The 23432-nt window shown below is 49.3% G+C and overlaps 1 protein-coding gene across 44 annotated transcripts in view; it reads left to right on the top strand.

Annotated features, from left to right (window-relative positions):
• The first annotated feature begins 3025 nt into the window (after positions 1–3025).
• Positions 3026–23432, top strand: part of LOC124225162 (putative uncharacterized protein WWC2-AS2) — a 61201-nt gene continuing 40794 nt past the window's right edge. For 2 of the 44 annotated variants that reach the window (XM_046637633.1, XM_046637632.1), the window contains exons 1-2: positions 3211–3545; positions 4315–4395. In XM_046637633.1, coding sequence (XP_046493589.1) covers positions 3226–3545; positions 4315–4395 — 401 coding nt within the window. In that variant the 5' untranslated portion in view covers positions 3211–3225. The other 42 variants (XM_046637645.1, XM_046637644.1, XM_046637635.1 and 39 more) reach the window with 40 other exon arrangements.

Below are 23432 nucleotides of genomic sequence, written 5' to 3'. Positions count from 1 at the left end.
TGGCCAGGCTGGGCCAAGCTGATTTTCTTTCAGGTCCTCTAATCTTGAGTGGGGTGATGCAAGGACAGAAAAAACTGGGGTGGATAGAGTGTTCTGTGTGAGCAGTAGAGCTGAACCAAGGCTCTGGAGGGGCAAGCTGCACCAGACCTCGTGGGGCCAGGTTAAGAGTTCAGTTTATTTTATCCTAAATACAAAGGAAAGCTGTCAAGATATTTTGATCATGAGGGGGATATTTTTAGCAGCCAGCAATATCACAAAGGAAAAACAGGACAATCCACCCAACAGTGTAAAGAACTTTGAATTGGTCATCCCGGTTCTGCTCTGAGCAACCTAAAGGACCCTAGGAATTTATTAGGTCCTTATAATCTCTCTTTGCCCCAGTTTCCTCCTCTTTAAAATAAGACCGTGGATTAGCTCATCTCTAACTTCCCTTCCTTCTCCAACGTTTCATGATCTATGGTGAAATCTTGTCAAACTGGACAAGGTGTCCATTATTAAGAAGTTTACAAAAAAGTGAGAGAGAGAAACACACGTGACCTCTATAACACCTGTTATGTTCCAAGGAGCTACAATGTTTAAAGCAGCTGACTTTGTCAGCTTGTGGTCATGTCAGCTGCCCAAGGATTTTTAACAGTACCAGGCTTGGTAGGCATTCATTGAAGAACTTTGAAAGGAGGCGTAACTTAAAGTGTGTTACCCTGATAAACTGAGACACAGAGATGTCAATTGAATGCTTCATGAAAGAAAACACTAGTAAGAGTCCTGACTCTTGGGTGAATTTCACCAAGACCTTGGAACTGTTGACAGGCCAGTGTGTGATGTATCAGTTGTCTATCGCTGTGTAACAAACCACCCCAACACTTCGTGGCTTAACACAATGGTCTTATTTCTCACAATTCTCAGGTTGCCCGGGCACGCTCACAGGGCTGCGTTCAGCTGGTGGGTTGGCGGGGGGCTGGCGTGGCTGAGATGGCAAACCTCCCTCTGCTTGGGGTCTGTCATTTTCAAGGAGGTTGGACCAGTTTTCTTCGCAGTGTTCCAAGAAAGCAAGGAGCCAGGCACAAGTGCTTATCAAATGTCCCTGCTTTTGCCGTGTTTGCTGATGTCCCAGTGGCCAAAGCATGTCACATGGCCAAGCCCAGTGTCAATGTGGGAGCAGCCACCACCAAGGGCGTGGATACTGAGGTATGATTCATCAGAGGCCATTAGTGTAGCAATATGTGAACTCTCCCTTTTAGACATGCATTGCGAGATATGCAACTTTAACTTATAAATTATGGTGCTGTCACAAAGTTACAATATACATGTTATTACTAGTATAAGGAAGGATTTGGAGTCAACCTATTAAGGGACTGAATCCTACATCAAACGGCTCTGCTTGCCTCATAAAATTATTCATTAACTTTTAGCAGTGGCCTTGGGAAGTTAGGTACATAATATTTAGAGGAAAAGAGCATTTACAATTATAATGAGTTAAAGCAATCCACGACGCAGTACCACTGCCCCAATTTGGAGCTTCAGGCTTGCTAATTTCATTCATACTTAGCAGCATCATGTCCCCCCAATCCTTCTGCCCCAGTATGTGCCTGCCTGTCTCATCCACAAGACCTCAAACTCCTTTGAGGGTGGCAATCTTACCTCACCCATGCTTGTTGCCCTCACTCTTCTAGCATCTACAACACTCAGTAGATGCTCCCTAAGTGCTTGTTAAATAAACTAATCGATAGTGGCCTTTTATTAAACGTCTATATGTTCCAGTGACTGCATGCAGACTGGATCATCAGTTCTCTCTCAACGCCACAGAGAAGCGTTATTCTCCACAGTTTACAATTGAGGGTACCGAGGTGCAGAAAACCCAAGGTGGACGGGCTGGGATTCCAGCCTTGTCCTATCTGATGCACTTGACTGTCCTCACTGCCGCTTTATGCGTGGAGCAGGAAGGAGACTGTCAGAAGCGAAAAGATGGCCTCAAGGTGTTAAGAAAGGAGCAAGAAGAAAACAGGAAGAGGCAGTAGACCGCAGGGGCCCTCAAACTGTTCACGGCCTTCGCAATAAAATAAACACTTGTTAATGAAGAGATTGGCCACCGAAACCCAGGTGGAAAACCTGCAGGAAAGCCGGTTCTACAGCTCTTCAAAAAACCAAGACCAGTTAATTCTTGGGGGCGGCAGAGGAGGCACTGGAGAGGTTTTGCCACCAGGGTTGGCTCTGTTGGGCAGGTGATGATACACGCGTGCAAGGGTATTAAGGTTGTCCTCAGGCGAAAAGGTACCCATTATCTTATATTTTGCCCATAGCTTCTATCACCTACTAGACCAGTAATAATACTACTAACAATAGTTACCATGTAGATAGTACAGTACACATGGGGGGATGGGCCGTGCAAAGTGCTTTGCACACAATGCATGATGTCAATGACTCTTCACAACAACCTTATGAAGTAGATTTTATTATTCTTTTTTTTAAAGATTTTTAAATTTTTTTTCCCTTTTTCTCCCCAAAGCCCCCCCGGTACATAGTTGTATATTCTTCATTGTGGGTCCTTCTAGTTGTGGCATGTGAGACGCTGCCTCAGCGTGGTTTGATGAGCAGTGCCATGTCTGCACCCAGGATTCGAACCAAAGTAACACTGGGCCGCCTGCAGCAGAGCGCGCGAACTTAACCACTCGGCCCCATGGCCAGCCCCGATTTTATTACTCTTAATTTATAGATAAGGTAACTGTGCCCAGGGAGATCAGCTTTCCCGGGATTTCCCAACTTTGAAGTGGCAGATCTAAAACCTGTCTATTTGACTCAAAGCCCTGAATAACATCTAGCTGTGGGCCTTGTGTGTCTTTGGCGCTGGGCTGAGGTGGGGAATGGTGAGTCCCATTTATTCATGCAAAGAAAGCTGCACACGCCTGTGTGTGTGTGTGTGTGTGTGTGTGTGTGTGTGTGTGTGATATACAAAAAACAAATCCAGGTCGGGATAGCTGTCCACTTGAAGTTTGAAAGCCTACTTGGGTGGAGAGTGGCAAAAATCTCTGTCTACTCATTCATTCACTCTTTCGCTCCTCAAGAAGTATTCATTGCGCACTTGGATATTCCAGGCAGGGCGCTTAACCCAGCCCTAGGAGAGAAAACGGCGAATGCGGGAGACGTGGTGATTGCTCCCCTGGTACCCCCCCCCCCCCAACCCCGTCCGATTTTACTATCTCCTGGGGGAGGCATTCAGAGAAGCTGGAAATGTATCAACCCGGGAGCTGCGCGGGAGCGGGAGGAAAGGCGCCCAGCGGCTGGGTGGTCAGGGCAGGCTCCCCGGAGGCAGCGGCGAGGCCGGGGGAGAAGCGGGAGGCCGGGGCCGAGGCCCGGGCGGGGGCGGCCAGCCAGTTAGGGTTAGGGCGAGAGGATGCGGCTTCCCGGCGGCAGAGGGCGCCTGGCGCTGCGGTCCGGCTCGCCGGAGCCGCCCGCGCGGGCGCCGAGAGGAGAGGCGAGGCGCGGCGAGGCGGGGAGCGCGAGCGGCGGCGGCCCCTGCCACGTCTGGCCGGCAGCGGCGGCGGGAGGAGGTGAGCGGCGCCGGCGCCGCGGGCAGGTGGGCAGGCAGCGGCCGGGCGGGCGCGCGGGGCCCCGGCTGCGGGCCCCGGGCAGGGGAGGTGGCGCCGGGACAGCGCGGTTCCCGCCACGCCGGCTCCGCCTCCGCGCGGGCTGACGGCCGAGGCCCGGGCGCCGAGCGGGTCCCGAGCGCAACTCGTGCGGCGGGCGCCTGGGGGACGCGAGCCGGGCCGCCCGTCGCGGCGCCGGACGCCGATTGCCCGCCGCTGCGGGGCCCCGGCCGCGGCCGGGAAAAGTTGGGGCGGACCGCGAGCCCGCGTGGGCCGGGCGGGAAGTGCGCGTGCCGGGCGGACTCCGGGGGCCGGAGGGACGCGGTGAGAGGGGCCCCGGGCTGGAGGCGGGCCGGCCGGCCGGGAGGGCCCCGTTTGGGAAGGCGGGAGACGCAGGGACTGTGCGGGCGGGCGAAGGGGGTGCGCTCCGCGTCTTGGGCGGGAGTGGGCAAGTGTCCGGCCGGGGCTCTGCGGGGGAGGGGGGTTGGGGGGAGGGAGGCAGGGAGGCGGGCCCGCGCACCAGAGGCTGGCCAGCGGGGTAGAGCGGTGGAGGGTGGGCTTTGCCTCCTCCCCTCCTCTTTCGGGGCAGACCCAGAGAGGGGTCAGGCTCAGAGTTGGGGACGCCGCTGGCATCTGAAGACCCGATGGGGAGTTCCTGTAAGGGGTTGGGGAGGGAGCTGAGCGTTGCTTCCTCTACCGCTTCGGTCAAGTACCGACCCTCCCCACCTGCCAGATTCACCTCCAGACTGCAGTGCTTTTGTCCTGGGGAAGTTGAGGAGGACCCCCTGAGTGGATGGTATTTTGGGGTTCCCAGGTGAGTAGGATGGGGTTGCATGAAATCGTAACTGTCGCCGGGAAAACACAGCTCTGACCTCCTCCCACACCCATCCACCCCATTTCCTCTCCAGGACCGCCAGCTCTGGATTCCCTGCGTTGGGCCAGCAGGTCCCCAGGGCCCAGCAGCATGTCTGCTAACCGGGTGGTGGGTGTCCTGAAGCGGGTATAAGACATGGCCTTTTATTCTCTGGCTGAGGTTGGTTATTTCAGAAACAAGTGGTTGTGGAGATGCTGGATGCTTTATTAGAGCAACCTGTGTGGTGTCCCTTGACAATGGAGATGACTCATGTTGGCTTTTTTTCCCCTTCAAATAAACTTTGTATTCAAGACACAAGTATGCCATGTCATTTGCAGCAGTGATAGGGGTGGAGGTGCACACTGGGGGCCTCTTGAGCCCTAGTTCTAGTCCTAGATGTATTAGAAGGAGTATGACCTTGGATGAGTCACTCGCCCTCTCTGGACTTCAGTTTCCTTATCTGTGAAATGGGGTATAAAGAGAGCTAGACAATCTGAGGGAGGCAGGAGTAGGTTTCTGAGGGAGACTGAAATCTTTCTTCTTGTGAGACTAGATCAGCCACACAAAATCAACCTCAGCCTATTCTTATAAAGCAATTAGGATGGACTTAAAACAGATAAGAAGCAAGAAAGATGGCCAAAAGCAAAACAAAACAAAAACTAACCATCATTGGTACTAGATTTACAGTATGAATACTGTTCCCATGCAGGCAATTCATGTACATGGCTGGCCAGCTATCTTTACAATAAAGTTGTTAATTGTGCTTAAAGAGAATTCCGTGTTATCTCACCTGTGGACCTGAATTTCTTCTTTTGTTTTAACCTTCAAGCCTGGAGTGATGCTCAGTTGGATTGGTCTTGGTGCAGCTTCACTCAGAGAACATCCCCAGGATCCCTCACTGCCATAGTGCTATAGATTTCCTTGTCTGACTGATGCTGGGATCCTTGTGCCACCACACTTCTGTCATCCTTTCCATTCTGGCTTGAGACCTGGTGAGCTGATTCCTGTTGCATCTGGCATTTCTGAACTTCCCAGCTTTCTTTTCAAGTGAGTGTAATTAATAGGCAAACAACAAATTAGATGCAGCACATTAAAAGTAGCTGGAGGTAATGATGTATCCACTCTACCCCTATTCCCCAACCCCCCTGGGCAGCCTCTCACTAGAACTTCCGGGTCACCTGCTGGCCATCCTGTGTTGGATGTTGAAGGTCATCACAGAGTTGAAATGACATGGCTGGGTCAAACAGCACATTAATGATCAAGCCATGGTGCTGGAAGGAGAGGAAGATTTTTTTGTATTTTATCGTAACTGAATGCTCCTGTCCTTCTCTTCTCTTCCATTAGTAGCTTTCAAAATCCATACTGGGTTTGACCACATCATTTTCAGTAATCCTTTTCTGTCAGTTTCTTGGAAGCTGCAGTTAGTGGTTATCTCTGAATTTGAGGTGGTGATAAAATTATATCCTCTCCAACAAGTAAAGGCTTGACTAATTATGCTCAGTCTTTAAAGTATCTGTAGTATATATACTTATGTGTGTGTGTATGTGTGAAGGCTATTAATAGTCTTTTTTTTTTTTTTGCTGAGGAAGATTAGCCCTGAGCTAACATCAGTTGCCAATCTTCTTCTTTTTAGCTTGAGGAAGATTAGCCCTGAACTAACATCTGTGCTAATCTTCTTCCACTTTGTATGTGTGGTGCCACACAGCATGGCTGACGAGTGGTAGGTCCGTTTTGAGATCTGAACCCACGAACTGGGGCCGCCGAAGTGGAGTGCACTCAACTACTATGCCACTGGGCCCACCCCTAGATTAATAAAAATCTTGATGCTAGTAATAGTTACCATTTGAGCCCCTGCCATCTATCAGGCACCGTGAGGTGAGAAAGCTCAGAGAAGGCACAACTCTGTAGGTGTTAGAGCTAGCTCGCACGAGTTACTGATGATCTTTGAAACCAAATAGCCTTTTGTGTTAGTGGAAAAGGAATTCTTAGCTTTTCTACAGGGTCGTGATATTAAATGAGATAATGTATCTGAAAAGCAACATGTAGACTGTAAAGTGCCCTCCAACTCAGCACGGCGTTTTAGTATCAGCACCTGGGGACACTGGAAGCTTATCAGTCCATGAGTCTTGGAGTTTGGTGGGCCTGGATGTCCCTGAGCCTGTCACCTGGCCCCCCTCAGTCTGGGTTATTCAGGATAACGTTATCGGCCTTATATTAAATGAGATATACCGGGGATTGCAGTGGGTGCTGAGTAAAGGTTGGTGTCCACCCCCTCCCTGCCCTTGCCAGTAGGCACTCGGGATAGTGGGGTTAAGTCTTCCAGTCGGAATTGTCCTCAAGAGAGAAAGTCTTTTCAAGTACGTTTTTGTACTTATGAATAATTCTTCCAGATTTTGCCCTCCCACTCCAGCCTGCAGCACACACAGTGAATATTCCAGGCCTTGCGATCACCTAAAAGGAGGGAATTGAACCAAACCAGAAGCCGGAAAGGCCAAGTCTTTGATAGGAAGTTGAAGATGGATGTAGTTAGTTTCCCTTTGCCCATTTTGTGCCCTTCTCTCCTTTTTTATTCATTTTGTTGGACAGGGGAAAGATACTGAATCTGGGGGGTTCCTGGCTGGAAGGAGGCGTTGGAAGAGCTGGTGTGTAAGGTGGGAGGGCAGGGTGGATGTGGGCTGGAAGGAGATGGAAGAGTTGAATCTGACAGTAAAAGCTGGAAAGTTTGGCGTGGGGGAAATGTCTGTCTGATGTAGGATTTGGCTAAATATGGGGCCAATTTCCGTCTAGTCCTATACGGCTCTCTTGTGGGCCTTTGAAGTTTTTGTGCTCCAGGCAGATTTTCACTGTTTGTGGTGGCATCATAAATGAGTTTCCATAGTAAGTTGTGTGCTTTAAAGGAAATTAAATTCCAAGAGGGTGTTTGTTGTGACTGATGCCAGAATTTCTCTGAGAATTTTATTAAGATTCAGTCAGTCTATAAAAGTACTCCTTAGTTCTCTGAAGATATTAATTAAGAAATAGTTTAAAAAAATAGAAGTGTCTCCTTTGTGAGCTTTTGAAATGTAATCTTCCCAAATCTCTGGAGCAAGTGAAGTCCAAAAAACCATAGAGCTTTATATTTTGAAAGCATTTCCTCCCCAAAGTAATGTTTGCCTGCTCTTCCCTCCTCTTGCATTATTTTGATAATGAATTGATTCTGGTAGCTTAGTTTTTGTGTTTATTAACCTTCATTTTTAGATCTTGAGGGTGCTTTCTTTTCCCTTGAGTTGATGCCCATTCATTGGTCTTGAAGGGGTGGCACAGCGATGTGGTGAAGAGCAGACTCGGGAGCCAGGTTGGGGACAGGTAGCGTCCTGATCATTCTTGGGGAGTTAGGCTCTCTGCTACTTGGGTTGAATCCTTGCAGCAGCTCTGGAGGTGGATCGTGTTATTCCCAGCGCACGGATGAGGAAATGGGCACACAACAGATGTGCATCCACGTAGCCAGCAAGTGGTTAGTCTGAGTGTCAGCCGTGATCTGTGCGATTCCAAAACCTGTGAAGGCAGAGGGCTTGCACGCCCTGCCAGGAAAGGGGAGGGAGGGTAGGGGAGGTCACAGTGGTGGCCAGCCCCTCCAGGAGATGAGACCACCCTTCCCTGAAGGGTGCAGTCTCAGTGGGAGCCAGGCCATACTCAGGTGAACCGGAGTCGGCAGGGGGAGGCGGTTGGTCCTGGTGGCTAGTGTCCACGGGTCCCCATCATAGGATGCACTGTTGTTGCCACGTCATGAATATGCTGGTCTCATGCCCTCTCCCCTGGTCAGTTCCAGACTCTGTAAGAAACTTGCTTGCGCTTCTGTTCTCCAGATTGCATAAACCCATGCCCTTCAGATAATTCATTCTTGCTTGGCTCAGGCCAGTCGATCAGGTTCCGACTTTATTTGGGCTGTGTCTTCACTGCGAGGAGGCCAACAGTTACCTTTATTGGACCGTGAGCTTCCCAGTATGTGCAGTCACAAGCCGTCTCTGTGGCGAGTCACTGCAGAAGAGTCAGCTCCCCTACTTTCTGCTTGGGGTCACCCCTTTCTCTTCAAGATGTGACCTCTTTTCCTTGTCCTAAGGACCCCTCTCGATAGCCCCCTAGCGGCAGACTGTTAAAGTGCCCGGGGAGTGGTGCGCTAACGAGGTCCCTGTCTTAATGGGAGGAGAGCATTTTTCCCTGAGGATGTGGGCTGTCATGCCTCCCTCTTGAACATTGTGCCCTAATCAAAGCCCCATTGTTGTTTTTCTTTTTGCTTTGTGTTTAGCTGTGTGTGCGTGTGTTTGTTTTAATTATTACTGGAAAGCAAAAATGATATTTATCAAATGTTTGAATCTACAGAAGTGCTACTGCTGACAAGCAGGAAGAATAAATATATATCTAGCTGGGATCCCATTGACTTATCTCTCCCTTTTCCACATTGTTGCTGTTGTGTTGGCAGCGCCATCTGATGTGTGTACTGGTTCCATTTGGACTTCAGCAGTGAGTGTGAAAAGATGCCTGGGCTGTTTGCCGAAGTGGAGGGACTCGAATGAGTGGGCTTTGGGGCTGCCTGTCTTGGCTCTTCCTGCGGTTCCAGGAGCCTGGCACACGGTGCCTCTGTTGGGAAGGTAGAGTGAGGCCAGGCCGTTTCTTTGGCTTCACCTGGGAGCAGCTCTGCTGGGGACAGCGGGCGGCCTCCCCTCTGCTGTGGGAAAGGGAACTCTCTCAATCCCGGGAGAGTGAGAGAGGGAGGAAGGTCTCAGAACAGCTAGTTTGGGAGCTGGGCAGGTCCAGGGTGGACAGGTTTGCAGCTTCCACAGAGCTGTTAGGAAAGTTTTCCTCGCATCTCACATTTTCTTTCTTTCCTGTTGGTCCCAATCCAGTCTGTCATGAGGGGCTTAGAAATTGAACTTAATCAGTCACTCCTGTGAACCCTGGAGTGTGGCACCAGAACTTGTTCAGATTGGTGCTGTGATCTCACACCAGAACGAGAACTCATTTTTGATGGTGGTGGTGTTGCTTTTTAATCAGTTCAACTGCTTTTTTTCTTAAATGATATAGGTAATACATGACTGTGTTATGCCCTTGCACCCCACCCTCCCACTAAATAGTAGAAGAGTACAGAGCAGAAAATGTGAGGTCCCCCTTCACCCCGCTCCCCTCCCCATGCCCCGCCTCCTTGCTGGGTCCTCAGAAGTAACCGGTTTTAGCAGTTTCATTCATATCCTGAAACTGTCCATCAGCCTGTGTAGACACAATACATATAGTTTTGGGTTTTTTTGTAAGCTTAAATCTAGTCATGTCACAGATATTGTTTCACTATTTTCTCTTTTCACGAAATATATCTTGGAGATCTTATGCATGTAGCTCTTCTCTCTTAATTTGTCTTCAGAATATTTTATAGCATGGATTTAACATAATTTAGGAGTCAGTCGCCTAGTGATAGACATATAAACTGACTCATCAGTTTTGCTATTGTATCTTCATACATACATATTGCTATGCACATATGCATGTGTTTCTAGGAGTGGAATTGGTGTGTCAAAGGTGCTACACATTTCAACGGTTACAGCGGTACCCACGCTGCGCTCTCAGGGGCTGTCCCGGTTTAAACTACCTGTGGTGGATGTGGCTGCCCATTTCACCATGGGCTGCCATTCTTCTAGGTGAAAGAGATGGATAGTGTTTAGTAGGCATTTCACTGATTACTAGTGAGGCTCTGAGACTAGTCATTTGGCTTCTGGATCTTAGTGGACGGGTCTATAGTAACCGTGGAGGATGAGAGAGCAGAGCCCTCGAGAACCGAGGCTCTGCTCAGGGTGGTGTGAGCAGCCTGCCGCCAGGGGAAGCAACGTGGCACTGGAAGCAAGTGTTCCTGGTTTCACGTTCTCTCTGCTTTTCCCAGAGGCTGGATACTGTAACAGAACACTTGGATTTTGGTGTAACCTGCCAGCGTGTTTCTGAACCTCTCCCCCGAGGAAGCGAGCGGGTGTAAGTAGCACATTGAGACCAGTCTGTGCTGCCCTGCCAGGTTGGGGATTTGAGATGGGAAAGCTGAACTGGGAGAACATTTAAGGATTGCATCCTGGAAAATTAGACCCTCTTGCTTGTGGAATAGCCTCTGTGGGTGTGGTAAAGCGAATTCTGTGGTGGTGGGTCTTTCCTTCCTGTGGTGCAGTCAGTCCCCGTCTCTCTTGGCTTCTTGTGAGAATATTGTGATGATTTGTCTTCTAGCAAGGTACTTTGGGGAGAAGCCACGGTTTCTTAGGAGGTGTTCCAGGGGCCTGATGTGGTAGAGGAGGCCTCTGGAGGCCCTCACCTCGGGCCATCAGTGCAGACTGAGGTGCCCAGTGGGTTTTGGGAAGCTCTGGCTTACTGGATGATGTTGTCCTTTACCAGCCGCTCAGCAGGGGCCAGAGAGGCGTGATGGAGGAGGCAGCCTGGGGTGACAAAGACACTCCAGGGTCAGGCCAAGCTGAGTTCCAGCTCCCATTCAGCCCCTTATGGCTGTGGGACTTATGCAAAGTTATTTTATCTCTGTGGGCCTCAGTTTCCTCATCTGTAAATCAAGAATAATATCAGTACCTACTTCACAGGGTTGTTGTGAGGATTAGGAGAGTAATGTTTGAAAAGCTCTTGGCCTATTACCTAATAAGTGCTCACTAATTTTGAGGAATTGCTACTCTTACTTCTGTTCCCCTTTCCTTAATAAATGTGTTTAAGTGCACGAATGCATATTACATTTGCTAAGTATAAAAATGCACATAAGCTGGTAGTGTTAAAGAGAGGAGGCCAGGAGATAGTAGCTACTAGAGGCAGATTCAGATCTATCAGGGTTGTGGGAGTAAGGCAGGGATGGACGGGGAGGTCTGGCAGGGAGCCTTCTGTGGGGCAGGAGAGCAAGGCTCAGGTCTCTCCTTAGACCAGACCTCCTGCTGTGAAGCACCAAGGCCCAGAACACAGAGGCCTTTCCCTTTCTTAGACAGACTGAGTGCAAGGGGTGCTCAGGACCACCTGTCCCTTTTGTTCTTGAAGAGGTGGAGCGAGGCCCTGCGAGGTGAAGTGCCTCCCCGTGCCACAGCTGGCCGGTACAGAGCGGAGATGGGGTTCAGGTCTCCTCGCCCTAGGGGGTTGAGGCTCTTTTCCCTCTTCTGCACGCTGACATGAGCTACCCGTTTCCAGATGTGGGAAAAGAGAACTACACGGTGTTAGGCGCTTTGCAGAGGTCTGCCGTTTGCTCCTCTGAGGCCTTTGTAAGACGAAGTGCAGAGACATAGAGTCAAGTCAAGCCCAAGGCGAGGCAGGGCTGAGATTCAGACTCTGGAGCCTGGCTCCCAAGCTCAGGCTTTTACCTTTTACCTGGTTACGTTGCTAACAGTGCTGGCCCCAGGTTGATGTCTGTGCTGGTTTCATACCCCTCATGATTTGTAATTGCACCCCTCAGGGACTGATGTCCACACGTGTGTGCATGTGCATGCGTGTTTATGGATGAGAGCAAGTTCATGTGAAGTCCCTGGTGTGTTTGCTGATGGTTCACCCGAACTGGAGGTCTGAGACCTGCAGGCTGAGAAAGAAGGCTGTACCTGAGATCTACAAAGCAGCCCAGGCCGCCGAGGTCGAGATGGGGAAAGGAAGCCTTGCTCTTGGGAGCCGAGCTTGGTGGGTGAGCTTGTCGTCTGCAGGCTTGGGAGGAGCAGAGCCACCCAGCAAGGACACAGGCGGGGCCTGGGCAGGCTGCGTGGCTTGCAGAGCGCCAGATGCAGAGGCCTGTGATGTGAGTCCAGATAATGTGGGTGAAAATTAACTATGCAAACGAGATCATAGTGGCCTGTGGTATGAGAGAGATTTCAGAGTAGAGTGGGGAAAGTGCCAGATGTCCTGCCCTACATGTAAGTCAGCGGAACGGAGACTTCACCTTGGCTCCAGAGGTCCGAGAAGGCTTCTCGGCAGCAGCACAGATTACAACAAACCTTGCCTGCCCCTTAGAGAGCAGGTAGCCTTGGCTTCTAATCCACCCTTCAGCTTGTAGATGAGGACACTGAGACCCAGGGGTGAGCTACCTGGTTCAGGGTCAAGGCCCTAGTTGGGGGAGAGCCAAGCCTGGAGCCTGTCCTTCTGTCTCTCCACCCCACATACATGGTTAGGGATTACTGCGTTGTGGCAGCCATCCTGCGGCACTTAGTCCCTGGAGGAGCTCCGTATTATTGTTCAAGTGAACGAACAAGGTCCCAGTTCATTTCTGGTCCTGGTTCTTATGTCTCTGAGCGAGGTTAGAACATTAGCCTCTCAGGTTTGCCCTCTGTAGGATGGGTATCGCACCCAAGCCTGCCTTCTAAACTCATCTTCATTCATTCACAACTCTCTCAGCAAATATTTATTGAGTGCCTACTGGGGGCCAGATGCTGTTCTATGCTTTGGGCATTTCGCACTGAACAAAAGAAGTTAAAATCCTGTTCTTCTGCAGTTTATTTTCTAGTGTGGGGTGACAGACGATAAATGATTATAATTCATGGTATGTGTATGGGTCTCCTCGGACTGCTGCAACAAAGGACCACGAACCAGATGGCTTCAACAACAGAAGTGTCTTCTCTCGAGGTCCCGGAGGTCCTGACCGAGCATCTGTCCCATGCTTCTCTCTGACTTCTGGTGGTCGCGGGCAGTCCTGGCTGTTCTTGTCTTATGGCAGCATACCTCTGCTCTCTGCCTCTGTTGTCGCACGGCCTTGCCCCTGTGCCTGTGTCTCCTGTTTTCTTATAAGGACACCGGTTACTGGATTAGGGCCCACTCTATTCCAGTGCGTCCTCATCTTGACTGATGACATCTGCAAGGGCCCTGTTTCCAAAGGAAGTCACAATCTGAGGTTCCGGGTGGACATGGAGTTTCGGGGGCCTCTGTTCAACTCAGAACAGTATATGAGGTGGTGATGATGGCTGAAAAGCATGGGGAGTGCCAGGGGCAGAGGGCGTGGTGGGGAGGTGCTGAAAGGGGGTTATGGCAGGCTGTGCTGGGAAGGGAGGGTTGGAGCTTGGATCTGAGGAGGGGTCGGGGAGGAGCTGATGTGTGGAGGGAAAGCATTCCAGGCAGAGGGGACCACAAGTACAGAGGCCTTGAGGGGGGTGTGGACACCTGCTGGGATGGCAGGAGTGTGTGTGTGTGTGTGTGTAAGAGAGAGAGAGATCAGGAGGATGTGAGATCTGAGAGGTAAGTGAGGGAATCAAGGATCGAGTAGGTCCTTGCCAGTCTTTGTGGGGACTTTAGCCTTTTGCTCTAGTGAGATGGGAGCCGTGATGGTGGTGTTGAGCCTAGATCGTGGTGGTGAGCATAGATGGCTGTGAGTACCCATGAAAGCAGGCTAGGCACAGACCAGCTCTTCTAGGATTTTTTTCTAAGTTTAGATGGCCATTGCTGTGCTGTGTGCACATGGCTAGATATTTTGCAGCAACTGTTTCTCTGCAGTTTCTTTTTTATTATTTTATTTTTTTTAGTGAGGAAGATTGGCCCTGACCTAACATGTGTGCCAGTCTTCCTCTATTTTGTATGTGGGATGCTGTCACAGCATGGCGTGATGAGTGGTATGTAGGTCCGTGCCCATGATCCAAACCTGTGAACCCTGAGCTGCCAAAGTGGAATGCATGAACCTAACTGCTACACCACCAGGCCAGTCCCTGCAGTTTCTTTGTTAAATGTTAGTGCTCTGTTGACCTTTGATCCACTTACCTTTCCTGTCTGTTCCCTCTCCTTCAAGAAGCTTTTTTACCCACCCGCCTCCCCACACTTAAACCACAAGCATGAAGGAGAGGGAGTAGACAGACAAGGCTGGGGGTGGCTGGGACTGCCGGGGAACTCAGCCCGTGGCAGCCCTGCTGTGAGCTGCTTATCCTCCCCGAGCCCTGGGCCCGCTGGGCCCGCCTAGTGAACACTATGCCTACGGGTAAGGTGTTCATCCCCCGGCAGATTTAGAAAATGCTGAGGTCAGTGTGCGAACTCAGTGCATTCAGCTCCCTGGATCCTTCTGTGGATAAAGTCACTACGCCGTGAAAAGAGTCGAGTCAGCTCCCTTGGGCAGGGGGCTACATTTGTCCTTGAAAATACAGGGCAGGGAGGGGAGGGCTGTCTGAAAGTAGCTGTGGAGAGACCCAGTGAGCTGTTGTGCAGTCATTGTTCACGGCCCCGGGGCCCTCTCCACCACCCACTTTGTAACTGGCTTACACAGTTCTGCACATTCTTGTTCTTATTGCCATAAAAACCCTTAGGCCCGTGATCTAACTGTCAGTCATTGAAAAGAGGAAGAAGCTCCAGCTGGGGGCCTGCCCTCAGCAGCTTGGCCTGATGGTCTGAGGCCTGGGCCGGTTTGGTTTACATGGTTGCTGAGGGAATCATAACTTCGGATTCCTTGGCGTCAGAGCTGAAGGGAAATCTCCTTATCTGGCTGACATTTAATTTCCGCTTTGGGCCACAAAAGGAAAGGGCCTGGCACGGTTGTGAATAGGGTTCCAGAGCAGTGGGTTGTGGGTGGGCCTCCTTCAGGCCCTCTTCCCTGCCTCCACCTCCTGGGGCAGTGCCAGGAGCAGCCCATGCAGGGAGGTGATCTGGGAGCCACTGCACTGTCACCCCCCCTGGGGAGCGCCGCTTTAGAAGATAATTACGAGTCCGCGGAGATGGAAATAGAATTCCCCAGCGCCAGGAGCAGCTGCTCTTCTGTGAGTTTCAGGAGTTGCCCTTGGGTGCTGCTCACTTCTCCCCGCACCCCCCAAACAAAACACACACTCGTACAAAATGAAAGTTGTGAAGACTGTTCCTAGCTAGAAAATGAGCGTTGAAAATGTGTTTTGTGAGATTGCAGCTCCTTCCCCAGGGTTATTTCTGGGGGTGCTTCCCCAGCACATCAAAAGCGCTTCCTGACAAGAGCTGCCTTTTAAGTTGCGAAGCCTGCTCTGCCAGACGCCACAGGAAGCTGTGACTCAGGTAGCATCCCCAGAGGTCTGTGGAGTCTGGCGTTGTTTCCGCATCATGTTGGAGTCAGGGAGGCCATGGCCAAGAGGGGGAGCCAGACAAAGCGCCAAGTGTCCCTATAAAGCAGCCTCCTTGTCCCGTGCCCAGGGTGGCCTTTGTCACTTAGTAAATAAATACTTGTTGGCAGGCAGGATGGACTGGACGTGGGCTCTGACTGTTTTTGCTGGCCTCCGAGCAGGCAGCATGCTGTGCCTTAACTCAGAGCCCTGGGGCCTCAGCCTTCTGGCCCCATATTGGGACTGGAGCGCTAGGCTCTGGTCTCATCCAGGAGCGGCCTTGGGGAAGTCACTTGCCTCCCTGGGCCTCAGTGGTCTCATCTTTAAGCTGAGGGTTGCAGGAAGTGGTTGGCATGCATGTTTCCCCTCTTTGCATGGGCCCTGGGATGACTGGCCTGCACCGGCTCCCTGGTCACAGTGGGAACTCCTTGACGGAGCAGGAACCTGAGCCTGACACATGCAGAGCTTCCACAGAGCTCCTCCTCCTCCCCATGGCCTTTGTCCTGCTTGGCCAAACCCCCAGGGTGCTTAGCTTCTGGGTGAACTTTGCTGGGGAAGGAGGAACAGGTGGCTGGGGGTTTGGAGTTAATCTCCAGCCTGGCTCTGGAGGCAGGTGTCTCCAGTTGTTCAATGTGAGCGCCTTGTTCCTGTCTCCAGTTTCACGTGGCTTCTTAGCCTTGCCTTGAACAAAATCCCTTTATTTCTGGATGTTGTTGTGACAATTGTTTTTGCAGTTACAAGTAAAGCAGAAAAGAGTGGGTCAAAAATGGACCACAAATGACAAGAATGGACTACAAATTTGCATATACATTACATTCCAAATTAGGAAATATCTATGCATAGGAAAAATACTGTAAAGAATTTTATTACAGTGGTTATCTCTGGATTTTGATATTATGGGCTTTTTATCGTTATATTTTTCTGCATTTTCTACATTGAGCATGTATTGTCTTTATAATAAAAACTATTAATTACTATAAATAATAAATAGCTATTTGTAGGATTTAATATTTGCTAGATGTTGTAAGAACTTGCCATTACCATCTTATTTAATCTTCACTATGAACCTGTGAGATCCTTTTTTTAAAATACAAATGTTAACCTACTTTTTTTATTGTGGTAAAATGTGTTTAACGTAAAATTTACACTTTTAGGTATATAGTTTTGTGGCGTTAAGTACATTCACTGTGAGGTCCCTTTTTTTAACCCCTTATTTTATAAATGAGGAAGCTGAGACTTAGAAAAACAAAGTTGCTTGCCTAAAGTCACAGAGTAAGTAGTGGCAGAGCCAGGTTTGAACCCAGGATCCTGAGACTCAGCCATCCGGGGTCTCTGGTTTGTGGCCTTTGGAGTCCATGATTACTCACCTGCCCTGTGCTCCCCACTTGATTGTAGAAAGCAGCTCGCTGGTGTCTCTCTCTCCCTTGGAGGTTCCAGGGTTTCGAGGGTTGGGTTTTGTGTATTTGTCAGGGAGGTAGGCCATCAGCCGGCTCAGGGGACATGTGGCTGACATGGGTGCTCCCTGTTGGTGGACGGGAGGGTTGATGGTTAGTGTGCACCTGTTTGTCTTTGTTAAGAGGGCTGGAGTGTGTATTAGAATTCTGTCTGTAGAAGGTGCGCAGCAGTGGAAAGAGCGGTGGCCTCGAGCTCAGATTCATGGCTTCGTCAGGTCTGGGTGTGCCATGCTGGGTGATTTGAGAGAAAGGACATTGAACTTGGAGTTAGGAGTTCTGTGCTTTAGTCCTGATCTTACCATGTGGTAGACATGCTTTGGTTTCAGTTTCCTGGTTTCTAAGTGGGTGATAAAAATGCTTGTTCTGCTTGCCTTCCCTGGTTGTAGATAATTACGTGTCGTGATGAGAGGGAAAGTGCTAAGTAAACGAGAGAGCTGTCGAGTAAATTCCTATGATAGGAATTTTGAGTGTACAGTGGTCAGGGGAGGAATGTCTGGGGCTCCCCGTGGGGACTTGAGGAGGACGGATTTGGAAGAATAGTGGCTTTGCTCTGTTTTGGTTTTCCCATCAGCTGGCTTCCTTTATCATTGCTTGGTTGGTGAAGCATAGTGTTCCGTTGTCTACCTTGTACCGGAGATCGGAATGCTCTGAGATTTACTGGAATGTGTCTCTGCCAAGGTCCTTGGATCACCCTCTCCAAGACTCACATGTCCCTGGTGAAATCAGTGGTAATGTAGGAGACCATTTCATCGCCGTATGGTAGTTGAAACTATGCAGGAACTTACCTTGGTTTCTCTGTCTTGCTTGCGTCTACAGCAGGTGTCGGTCTGTCAGTTTCTATTCTCTGATCTTGAGTAGCCAAGCATGTGACTGGGCTGGGATCTGGAGGAACTCTCTGCTCCCCTTCTCAGGGTGGGTGCAGTTCTTGCTTCTCACTGGACCAAGACACTGTGTGCTGTGTAAGACACGGTAGCATATCAAGGTACAGAAGGCGGGGCCTCAGCTCTCAAGGAGCCCACCGTTTCAGGAGGAAGATACAAATACTCAGGAAACAATTATGAGGGTGAGGGTTGGGTAGCTTGAAAACTGACTGTCGTGAGAGGTGTAGCCTTCAGTCTAAATGAATGAAAACACATCACTGGGGCCCGAGGTGATGAATTGTTGGCGTAACTGCTGTGACTCTTTGCTTTTTTAACAACTGTTTGAATCAGCTGTTTGATAGCTAGGGTTTCTGTCTGGTACCCCCAAGATAATTTTTTGAGTCATCCCTGTTTCGGTGCACGTTTCCTCTGACAGGAAAGACAGGGGTTCTGTGCAGGGCCCTGCTGAAGTCAGCGGCCCTGACTCACCGTCGGCTTGTTTTTGGCTTGGAGAATGGTACTCGAAGACTAAGTAGGTCACGGATATCTATTTTGAACTGAGTATGGCTGGGCTGCATGGACATTTAATTTCCGGATCAAATCCTGTTGGACTCGTTTGCCCAGGAGGTTGGCAGCAAGTGCTCTCTGGTTGGTCGTGTGGTATATTTATAAAGTGTGAAGAGTCTGGAGGTAACCAGACTCCCCTTCTCTGTTCCTGTGGGGGAACCAGCGGTGGAGAGGTTTCGGAAAGCTTTCGGAAGGAGAGGGGAGTGTAGTTTTTCCATCCTGCTTCTTGAATTTTCTCAAAATTGTTAATCTTCACTAACTTCATGCAACCTTTTCTTTCAAGGAATGAAATTTAATTTTTACCCAGTATTCGTTGGTTCTGCTTCGTGTTAGTAATAGCTTCCAGTGGCTGACTCACTGTGTGTTGAGGCTTTTATATACATTTTCTCACTTAATCCTCACAAAAACCTTGGAAAGTGGGTATTATTGTCTCCATTTTACAGATGAAGAAACTGAGAAGGGAAGTGGTGCAGTGATTTGCTCACAGACTGAGTGTGTAAGTAGTGGGCCCAGAGATTCAAACCCAGGTTCTTCTGACCAGAGTCTGGCCTTTTGTGCACCATACTGGTCTCTGGAGCCCTGGGAATGGAACGTGTCCCCAGCTGGGAGTGGGGAGCTTGGTGGCAGCTCCTAGGCCTGTTCTGAGGTGAGGGGTGACCTTCCTCTCCGTAGAGGCCAGCTGTGGGTTTTGGGGATGCAGGCCCCCAACTCACAGGGGCTTCTGTGTGGGACTGGAGTGATGTGTAAGGCTATCGCTCTGATGTGACTGGACCACAGAATTCTCAGTTTTTATTCTTTGCTGCCTTTCTCCTGTTTCACAGTTTTTCTCTAGGTGTCCTTGCCTAGGACCGTGGGCGAGCCTAGTGAGATAGTGAGATCCTCAAGACAATGTAGTTGGTGACAGAGTCATCCTAACGACGTCCTCTGCGTGCACTGGCTGTTGAACCAAATATTCCTCCATCTTCAGTACTCCGTGCTTTCCCTACACTTTTGAGGAGTACAAGTCCCCTACAGTTTTTTCCACCTAAGCTACGTTCAGAGTCCTGGCTGTACGGCTGCTGCTCACGCTGGTTTATATTGGCTGGCGTGTCGGAGTTTTTAGGCACTTTGCACAGGCAGCGCCTCACCCGGTCCTCCCAGCGAGCCACCGTCACCCCCATTTTACAGACGGAGATTCTTAAGGGACATCACAGACCTGAGACTCTTAGGTAGCATACCTCATAGCTTTTTTCTGAAACTTTCATAAAAAACATCAGGGGAGGTGTCTGTTTAAAAGCAGCCGTGTTCTGAAAGTGCGAGAATGCCTCTTCAGGTGCTGTTTCTGCTGGCTAGTGTGCCGTGGGACGTGTGGTCAGGCGTGCCTGGACTCATCCTCGTTTCCCTCCCAGCCCTTTCCTGGTGTTCTCTTTAACCTTCTGAGTCTATATCCTTTAACTGGGGGCAGTAATAATATTTAGGAGAGCTGTGGTAAGATGTATATGAGACAGTGTACATCAAATCACCCAGGACTGAATGAACAGGTTATTACTTTTTAGCCAGCGTGACTTGGAGGAATCACATGTCGCAGCCCCAGGGGCAGAGGCCTGAGAAAGGCCCCTCCCTGAGACCACAGTGAGTGGCCTCTCCTGGGAAGCCCCTTTGGAGGGCCAAAGCAAGAGGGAGAGGATGAAGCACAAATAGCCCTAAGGAACCCTTGTTTGAACTAGAATCTTTCTCATTCTTTTCAGTTTTGGGATAGGGTAGCTGATATTTGCTTCATTTGCTGGGAACCAGAGTTCTGGGAAGTCGATGACAGCCACATGCCCGCTCTCAAGTGCCCAGGCCCAGTATTTTGAGAAATTAAGAAATGACAAAACAGAATTTTAGAAATGGGGTATTTTAAGTGTGCACATGTACAATGGCTAGATAGTTATCTTGAGATGACTTTAAAAGTCTGGATTTGAGGCCTTCTGGCCTCCCCGCTCAGAAGGCCAACTTAAGCATCTAGCAGCTTCAGTCTTACATTTTTGGCCTCCTAATGGGAGACCTTATCTCCCTCCCTCCCTCCCTCCCTCGCTCCTTTTTGTAAGTTTGAGTCTAGACAAGTATAGGGCAAGTTCCAGAGGAGCCAGGAAAGTGGCCAGCGATTTTCAGTCTTTGAGGATTCCAGTTTTGTGTGTATTTGCTATTTGCTCTGGAGCAATTCTCTTTACTTCTGGTCTCCAGAAACTTGCAGTCTTTTCTTCATCCTTGAAGAAAAACGATGTTTTTCTTCAGGGCTTGAGTCTTGGCGTGATGGTGTCTGAATCTTAATGCGTTAGAAATTAGAAATTTGGGGGGGCCAGCCCAGTGGCGCAGCGGTTAAATCTGCACGTTCCGCTTCGGTGGCCTGGGGTTCACCGATTCGGATTCCGGGTGCGGATACGGCACTGCTTGGCAAGCCATACTGTGGTAGGTGTCCCACATATAAAGTAGAGGAAGATGGGCATGGATGTGAGCTCCAGGCCAGTCTTCCTCAGCAAAAAGAGGAGGATTGGCAGCAGACGTTAGCTCAGGGCTAATCGTCCTCAAAAAATAAAAAAAGAAATTAGAAATTTGGAAACTGTGGTTTTTCCTACTAAAAGAATTACAAATAAGATTAAGACCTGGACTTTCCAGCATGAGCTGCTGTCTCCTTGGGCTTCCAGACTTCAGTAACCTGGCACAGTAACCTGCTTGCTTGTCCATCTGCCCAGCTTGACAACAAGCTCTCTCTGCAGGGGCATGGCCTTGGCCTAAGCCCTGTTCTAGCTGAGGCGTGTACATATTGTACTTTTATGTGGAACATGACGGACACCTACATAGAAGATCTGAAGGGAGTCGGGATCACTTAATATGGTGGAAAGAAGATTGTCATGTCCACTGCAGCCATTTATTATGCAGAATTGCCTCTCAACCACCAGGGGGCGGTGAGAGCTGTGTGGGGCCAGGGAGGCTGAAGTCCTCCTGCCTGCCGGCCTGTCCCACAGACCAGGCTTGTGTCCCTTCCCCACCCTATGCCCACAGCGCCTCTGTTGAGGACCATGGAACCAGGTACCAGGTAGGTGCTTTGTAGCAAGCCCAAGGGGTGGGTGGTGATATGTCTTATTTTATAGTCCAAGACCTGGAGAATTCACACAGCTAACATGCAGGAGAGTCAGTCAGCATTTGAATGCAGGTCTGCAGATTTCAGATCTCAGGCCCTTCACTGATCTAATACACTGCCACCTCTGCCCTGAGGAGGTAGTCAGCCATACAAGTTTAATTAACCTGACAGCCCAAGAAACTTAAATTAGATCTAAGGAAGAACTTCCTGACATGTTTTATTTTTTTAATTAGAGCTAAAACAGGGCATCTAGAGCAGGGCTTCTTAAGCTGTCATCCACAGTCCGTAGTCACAGAATCAATTTAGTGAGTTGTCATATTTGGAAAAGAAAAAGGATAGAATAAAAAATATCAGTGCATCACACATGGTAAGGCTTAGCGTGTGTGTGTGTGTGTGTGTGTATATGTGTCCTGGATCATGATGGAAAGACGTTTCTGACTGAGGGTCATGGTCAAGGTGTCCTGGAAATAGAAGGATTATGGTTTAGATTACTGTAGGTTAGACTGTGAAATCCTTGGGGGTAGAGATTTGTTTTCTTTTCCATGTTCCCTCCATCCTTAACCCAGTCGAGTACATACATAGTTGGTTGCTGGGTCTGGTTGGGAGAACTTCCAGCTGGAAGAGGTTGGAACATATCCTGCCTGTCCTCGCGAGGAAATGAGAGTGGTGGGCTTTCTCTTGCTTTGTGAGTGAGGAAAGCGGAGAGACACCACGTGTGTGATAGTTACGAGCTTGGACTCCGAAGTCTGAAGAATCTGGGTTTGAATTCTCTGTGTGCAGCGTCCTAGTCATGAAGCTTCCTTAAACCTACTAGGCTTCATTTTCTCCATCTTTAAGCTGGGCCTGATAAGGGCACCTACTTCAGAGGTATCGTGAGGATTCAGAGATAACTCGAGTTAAGTGCCTTTAGCACAGTTCCTGGCATCTGATAAGCGCTCAGGAAGCAGTATCTGCTGCTCTTGTTTTTATGATCAGTATTAAGAGAGATTAAGTGACTCATTCCAGGTCCACTGCAGGAGGCCCCTTCTCAAGCTCGAGTTCTGCGATGGTTGTAGATCTTGAACTGAACTAGAAGCCTGAACGTGTGGTTTGGTTGTGCAGTGAAAGGAAGTGGATGTTGCAGTGGAGCAGATGTCTTTGCATGTGGGGAGATGTTCTGGTTTTGTAGTTTAGAGAAAACAAAGCATCTTCCATATACAGTGAGATAGGACTATCATTGTGGAGTCTGAGAATATAAATGGCATTTCTTAGAAAAGCTAGGTGCCTTTTATTTTATCAGAAAGCAACAGTTTCATTTTAACGTTATGTCTTTTTTACCACAATTAAAAAAACAAACCAAGAAAACTGTTTCCTGAAACTGAACATAGCCGTGTGTATATGATTAAACTAGTGATTTTGTGTCCAGCACAGTGATGATTTTAATGGAAGTTGTAGTAAATACTGATTTCTGAAGTCACCGACCGGGCCTAGCAGCACTACTGTCCACTCAGAATTAACCACATGAAAGTAAATGTGACATGTTGAAGGTGCAAGACAATGGAAAAAAGGCCAAAGGGACTTGGTTTTGACCTTAGCCCCTAATTTTTCAGGTCTGAGTCTGTTCAAGTTCTGTTGTCTAGGCTGCAGAGTCTTGAGCTCTCTCTCTCCCCTTTTTTCTCTCTGTCCTTTATATCCCTCGGTGCTGATTGTTTTTGTGTCTTGGGAGGGAAAGGTGGTAGACACCAAAAATTATCCAATGATAGAAAAGTTTCTGCTTTACACTTTAGTTGAAAATGTGGCTTTCTCCCTTGTTTGGAAATAGCGAAGTTCAGGGCCAGACAGGTATAGTGGCCAAGAGCACAGACTTTCAGAAAGACCTAGGTGTTTGTCCTGCCTGTGCTTTTTTTTCCTTTAATTTTTTTTCTAGCTCTATTGAAGTATAATTAACAAATAAAAATTGTGTATATTTAAGGTGTGCAACGTGGTGATTTGGTGTATGTGTACACTGTGAAAAGATTACCACAAT

This window comes from Equus quagga, chromosome 14 (genome assembly GCF_021613505.1).
Source record: "Equus quagga isolate Etosha38 chromosome 14, UCLA_HA_Equagga_1.0, whole genome shotgun sequence".
Taxonomy (NCBI): Eukaryota; Metazoa; Chordata; class Mammalia; order Perissodactyla; family Equidae; genus Equus; species Equus quagga.
This window is presented reverse-complemented; position numbering and strand designations above follow the sequence as displayed.